The sequence below is a fragment of the Miscanthus floridulus genome, unplaced genomic scaffold (genome assembly GCF_019320115.1).
Source record: "Miscanthus floridulus cultivar M001 unplaced genomic scaffold, ASM1932011v1 fs_482_1_2, whole genome shotgun sequence".
Classification (NCBI taxonomy): domain Eukaryota; kingdom Viridiplantae; phylum Streptophyta; class Magnoliopsida; order Poales; family Poaceae; genus Miscanthus; species Miscanthus floridulus.
Window position 1 is genome coordinate 37559 of NW_027096821.1, and position 6217 is coordinate 43775.

Genomic DNA, 6217 nt, shown 5'->3' on the forward strand with positions numbered 1-6217 from the left:
GGTAGGTCGCATGAATTTATTCTGCTGGAGTCCAGTTAGAGGTTTAGAGCCATCAGACACAAGAGTGCGGCCACCAAGAACTACGGCTGGAATTTCTGTTGGAGGTTTAGAGCCATCGACGTAGTAGTAGTGCGGCCACTAAGAACTACGGCTGTGGTGCGGCACCAACAAGCAAAGGGTCCAAGCTGGAATTTCAGCGACTAATTTCTGTTAATCCATGACCACTGAAATGCAGATTCAGAAGACATTAGTTCACCATGGATTTTTCGTGCACCTCTCTTTTTTTCCCCTGCATGAAAACGTACCCTGGTGTACCGTAAACAATCATGGGTGTAAAATGATGCGTTTCAGTCTGTCATTCTGTTGCTAAGTCATGGATGAAAGGATATGCTTTCAGGTAGGCCGCAGGCATCTCCTGATCTTTTGCCAGCAGCTTCTTCCCAGCTCAGATGTTTGCTACAAAGTTGCAGCAACAAGCTAAGACTTAGCACAGCCCCAGTATCTGCAGTGTGTATTTCATATCGTACATGCAGCATTTCAGCCAGGCAATGGGCATAACTTGGTGAAGACAGATATAAAACCAATAGCACGCAACTCAAATCTGAGTTCCCAACTGGCCTACTCTATTGAGCAAAAAAAAAATGCACCAGAACTTAAGAAGCATCACGATATGTACAGAGATAATCTTTTTTATCGACTGTAACAGATTCCTCTGGCATCTCTGAACAGTTAAACAACAAGGTTTCAGTAGCTACAGAAAGGATTTTAACTCGGTGTACAAATCTCTCTTTTGAAAGTAGCCAAGTATTACAAATTTGCCGTAAATTTATTTACGTCCAAGAGAAGCTTCATAGTCGCCAGCATTAGTGCCTGCTCGCCCAGATCCATATGCTGGAGGCTGTGCAGCCAACCCATAGGGAGAGGACCCCTGTGCAGCAGTGAAGGGGGATTGTGACTGTGCTAGACTAAAGGATGATGGTAGCTGTGTGTGCCCATACGCAGATGGTGCCTGTGTTTGTCCATATGATGGTTGCGCCTGAGCTGAGCCATAGGGACGCACTGCTGCTGCGCTGTAGGATGTGTTTGACCCAGATGCATAAGATGGTGGCACCTGTACAGATCCATGGGTCGATGCAGATTGTCCCCATGCATATGGAACCGATGTTGCTTGATTGGACCCGTAGTAACCAGCAAGGCCCCCATGAGCCGCTGTAGCTGACGCCTGTCCAATTACATGTGCCTTTGAAGCATCATACCCAGAACCCTTCAAAGAGTCAAAGCCAGTGGCACCCCTTGCTGCATCATGGGTCCCGGTTTTTGAAGAACTAAAATTGGCAACATGAGAACCATCATATGCATTGCCTCTTGATGGATCAAATCCAGAACGAAGACCAGTCCCTCCAGGGCTTCCACTTAAAGGGTCTGCCAGACCAGTAGGAGTTGTCCTTGCCTGAATTAACATCAAAATCATATTGTTATCACTAGATACAGATGAATCCAAACAGAGTTACAATAAGCTGAAGGCAGAAATCATATTATGAGTGCTTTGAAATGGTAGACTAATTACTTTGCGATCCATTTTCTACACAGCAAGATAGCAGCATCCATTAACTTCATGCCAGAAAAAAGGAAGAAAGAAAAGAGAGAATCAAGGGACAAACTTAAAAGTAACCAACTATACAGTCTAGCTTTTTTTTAACAACAACAACAACAAAGCCTTTTAAGTCCCAAACAAGTTAGGGTAGGCTAGAGTTGAAACCCAACAGAAGCAATCAAGGTTCAGGCACGTGAATAGCTGTCTTCCAAGCACTCCTATCTAAGGCTAAGTCTTTGGGTATATTCCATCCTTTCAAGTCTCCTTTTATTGCCTCTACCCAAGTCAACTTCGGTCTTCCTCTGCCTCTTTTCACGTTACTATCCTGACTTAGGATTCCACTACGCACCGGTGCATCTGGAGGTCTCCGTTGCACATGTCCAAACCATCTCAACCGGTGTTGGACAAGCTTTTCTTCAATTGACGCTACCCCTAATCTCTCACGTATATCATCGTTCCGAACTCGATCCCTTCTTGTATGACCGCAAATCCAACGCAACATACGCATTTCCGCGACACTTAGCTGTTGAATATGTCGTCTTTTCGTAGGCCAACATTCTGCACCATACAACATAGCAGGTCTAATCGCCGTCCTATAAAACTTGCCTTTTAGCTTCTGTGGTACCCTTTTGTCACATAGGACACCAGACGCTTGCCGCCACTTCATCCACCCTGCTTTGATTCTATGGCTAACATCTTCATCAATATCCCCGTCCCTCTGTAGCATTGATCCTAAATATCGAAAGGTATCCTTCCTAGGCACTACTTGACCTTCCAAACTAACATTTTCCTCCTCCCGAGTAGTAGTGCCAAAGTCACATCTCATATACTCAGTTTTAGTTCTACTAAGTCTAAAACCTTTGGACTCCAAAGTCTCCCGCCATAACTCCAGTTTCTGATTCACTCCTGTCCGGCTTTCATCAACTAGCTTTTTTTTAACGAAACTATATAATCTAGCATTAGTGCAAGTTATTCTGCATTTGTGATCAGCAACTGCTCATGGGCCCATGACTACCCAATATGAGAACAGGGGGCATCCAGATCACTGATTCAATCATTCAATACTAGCAGTAACACGCTATGTACTATGCACACTAGAATCTCGACATGGCGGGTATGTGCCATCTTTAAACTATCTGGCATATTTTTGTATAGCTCTATCAAATGTTAGACATGCAAAGCAAGATGGTCAGATCAGGCAAATTTTGCTGATTTAACAAACTATGGCAGCTGAAAATTTTGAGCATCCTTCATATAAAGCATTGTCCATACAGAGCAAGTAACTGCATGTTAAGGTGACGAAAGAATTTCCGTAAGAATTAGTAGGTTCTAGGTTCCCTCAATGACATGTTGAGGTGGCACTGGAGGGTGGTGTGTGTCACAGGAAGCACTGGCACGAGCAGGACGCCCAGGAGATGGCGGAGAGGATCTAGTATTGAGGCTGAATGCCTGAATGGGGAATGGGATGGAATAAATGAACAGAGAAATGAGGCATTGAAATCAGATGAGGCCATTGTTCATTTGGAAAGTTGGGGAATGGGATGGAATAAATGAACAGAGAAATGAGGCATTGAAATCAGATGAGGCCATTGTTCATTTGGAAAGTTGGCATTGTTAGACAACAAGGAAGAGAACAATGAGTGGGTGGACTGCTAGGTTGAGAATGAACCCTCTTGAATTCATGTCCTGAAGTGTGGATCAGGACACCTCAACTCCAATTTAAGCATGCACCGTGATACTAAACCATTAAGGTAGAAATTAAATTATGAAAGAATCACAACAAAAGGGCTCAATTGCAATTTGATGAACAGATTTTCTGATATTGAGGAAACACTTAAGTAAATGCTGTCTTGTAGTGGCAGATAATCACGAATTCATGATCACAACGGTAGGACATATTTATCGTTTGTTTGGTAGGGATCCAAATTCTCCAAGAAATGTTTCAGATTAGTTTCTCCTCAGAAACGTTTCTCCATGAATCGGAATCACTTTTTAAATAGTTTGGCAGGTTGCCCAGATTCAGATTCTCTGAAGAGAGGATGTTGGTTAAATTAATTGATGTATCCCTTTACATATGCTTCTAATGATATAACAAATAAAAAATATATGCACACACTAACCAAACCCTATCAGATCAGATTAATCTGATCATCTGCGGAAGAAGTGAGAATTGGTGGAGTTTATTTTAACAGTGGAAAAAGGCAGTAAATATGAGTGAAGCTAAGGGGGAGGTGGGAACAGAGGGACCGTTTCTCATGTGAAACCAGCTTTGGTCTGTTTCTTGGTGCTTTGTGAAATGAAACGTCCAGTAGAAAACCGTTTGGCAGAGATTCTGGCATTTCTAGAATGAAACGGGCTTCAGAATCACTGCCAAATGGCCTCTTTAAGCAAACAGACATTTAACAACTTTTAAGCTAGGAAGTAAAGAACTAAAGATGCTCACGGCTCACCTGTGCACTTCCGTAGCCACTATCATAAGAAATTTGTCCAACAGAAAGATGGCTAGATATACCATCGGCCTTTTGGGTGGTATTATTGTAGAAAAAACCTACACTTACAAATGTTTCATGGTGAAAAAAACTGAATTAAAAAATCTAGTCCCTATAGATGCTAACATATATAGAGCAATAAAGGAAATAACTGATAAACGACAAAACTCCATACCACTTTTGTCAAGATTAGATGTGTCCCTCAACTCAGCACGGAGTTTTTCAAGCTCTGTAACCATGGAGTCATAATTCCTCTTCATTGTCTGCAAAGACTCTGAGTGATCCACCCTGAGTTTCCTTTCGTAGTCATACGTATTCCTGAAATATAAATAGTGCATGCAAAGGTGGAGCCAATCACATATTGAACAATATATATGCTAATGCTAAAGGATAAACGCAGCATCCGCTACAGACCTGAGGTACTGATTTTCTTGCCTTGCAGCATCCCGTTCAGCCACGAGTGCTGGAAGCTGCTGCGCCTCACCGAGGTTCCTCTGCAGGTCCTTGCTCAGCTTCTGCACATTGGCCACCATGCTCTGCCTCACAGCCACAAGGTTCTGCGCCTCAGCGTGCGCCTGCTGTAGCTCCACCTTCACGTTTTCGCAGGCCTTCAGGTCGGCCTCCATCTTCCCAACCTTATCAAGGAGGCCCCTCATCTCCTGCTCCTCGGCGGCTTTCGCGGCCTCCCCCTGCTCCTGCAGCCTCTGCAGCTCCTGCTGCGCCGCGGCCAGCTCCTTCCTCAGCGAGGCGTGGCTCACAGCAAGCCGGTCGTTCTCCACGGCCAGCTTCTGCATCTCCCCGCGCTGTGCCACAAGCTTCTGCTCCAGGACCTCCGGCGGGGGCAGCATGTCGTAGGGGAACGGACCGGGCCCGTGCCCCGGCGGCCCGTACGGGTCACGGACCTCCCGGTGCATCATCCCATGTGCCGTGGGAACTGGACCCTGCCCATGGCCGGGTCCAGGACCGGGGAGTGCCCGGTGGTGGTAAGGGGGCAGGCCGGCGGCAGGCTTAAAGCGGGGCATAGGGTTCGACTCGATCCCCAAATCTCCTGGAAAATAATTCTGCGCGAACACCTAGGGCACCGATTCTCTTCTGGCGTCAATTCGGGTTGAGCTTCCGCGATGGAGAAGACGAACCTAGTCGAACCATGGATGGATGGGATGGCTGGAATAGTAGTAAATAGGGCACGAATCCGCAAATGCAGAGTGAGATTTGGATTCGGCTGAGAACGAAACAAACTCGTAGAGCAAAAATCAGGGTTACTAACGAGCAAAGGAAGGAATAGACCAAGGCCGGATGGATGCCCGCTCTACGGTGGTCCAGTACGCGCAGAGGCGGGGAGGAGGATGGGGATGGACAGATTCCGGCGAAAGGACAACTGGCCTGCTGTGCCCCGTCGCCGGCGGTGAGTTTGGGGGATAAATCAGGGACGAGGGAGAATAGTGAAGCGAAAACGGGAATTTCTTCTGTCGAAGTCTTTGAGACTAGCTAATCTGAAAACAAAAAGGGTGTGTCTAGGCACCAAAACACTGTTTCCAGCACTCCTAGCACTCGATATTTTGTCAGCCAAAAATAACCAATTCTGGACATAGTCTGATGGTCAAACAAATCTTGATTCTAATTTAAATAAATGAACATATAAAACAAAACAAATAGCCAGATTAAATGAACCAAATAATTTTTTTCAAAATAATGCAAAAATAATAAATAAAACAACAAAAAGATTAGCCAAATTGTGTCTATGGAAGCCAAATTGAAAGATTTCAAAAGAAAACCAAATAAAACATACAAAAAATTAAAAAGCAAAAAAAAATCAGATAATTATTCGAGTAATTCTAAACATTATGATTTACGAACAATCATTTACATCAATTAAACACGGAACTTATACCTAAACAGAAATAATAAAATATGTTTTAATGAGATGTAATCTGGGACTACTAATCAAGAAATAAATTAATTGGAACAGGAGCAGGGCCGAAACGAGACAGCGAGCAAGCCCCGCCTACTTCTGATCCTTCCCGTTCAGACGTGACACGCGCACGGGCCAGGCCAAGCCGAGGAGAAAGGAGCCCGCCTGCCAGGTGCCAACAGAGGCTTATGGCGGGAGTAAGGCTGGACGAAAAACACGAAG

At 44.8% G+C, this 6217-nt stretch overlaps 1 protein-coding gene across 2 annotated transcripts; it reads right to left on the minus strand.

Moving 5' to 3' along the window:
- Positions 1–650: 650 nt before the first annotated feature.
- LOC136531938 (protein FLX-like 2) lies at positions 651–5557 on the minus strand. Of its 2 annotated transcripts, none has more exons than XM_066524593.1 (5): positions 5351–5557; positions 4498–5219; positions 4259–4401; positions 4045–4142; positions 651–1450 (listed from the first exon to the last, which is right to left on the minus strand). In XM_066524593.1, exons 2-5 carry the CDS (start codon positions 5103–5105, stop codon positions 827–829), a joined length of 1473 nt encoding a protein of 490 aa, XP_066380690.1. In that variant the 5' UTR covers positions 5106–5219; positions 5351–5557; the 3' UTR covers positions 651–826. The 2 variants fall into 2 exon arrangements, with proteins under 2 accessions (XP_066380690.1, XP_066380689.1); XM_066524592.1 differs by having other exon boundaries at positions 4498–5247.
- Between the last annotated feature and the right edge of the window lie 660 nt (positions 5558–6217).

Coding starts and splice junctions, on each gene's coding strand:
- LOC136531938 (XM_066524593.1), bottom strand. CDS start 5,105: ATGCCCCGCTTTAAGCCTGCCGCCGGCCTGCCCCCTTACCACCACCGG. Junction 4,402..4,497: donor CAAGAAAATCAGTACCTCAG/GTCTGTAGCGGA, acceptor TTTATATTTCAG/GAATACGTATGACTACGAAA. Junction 4,143..4,258: donor ATCTAATCTTGACAAAAGTG/GTATGGAGTTTT, acceptor TTGTAAGTGTAG/GTTTTTTCTACAATAATACC.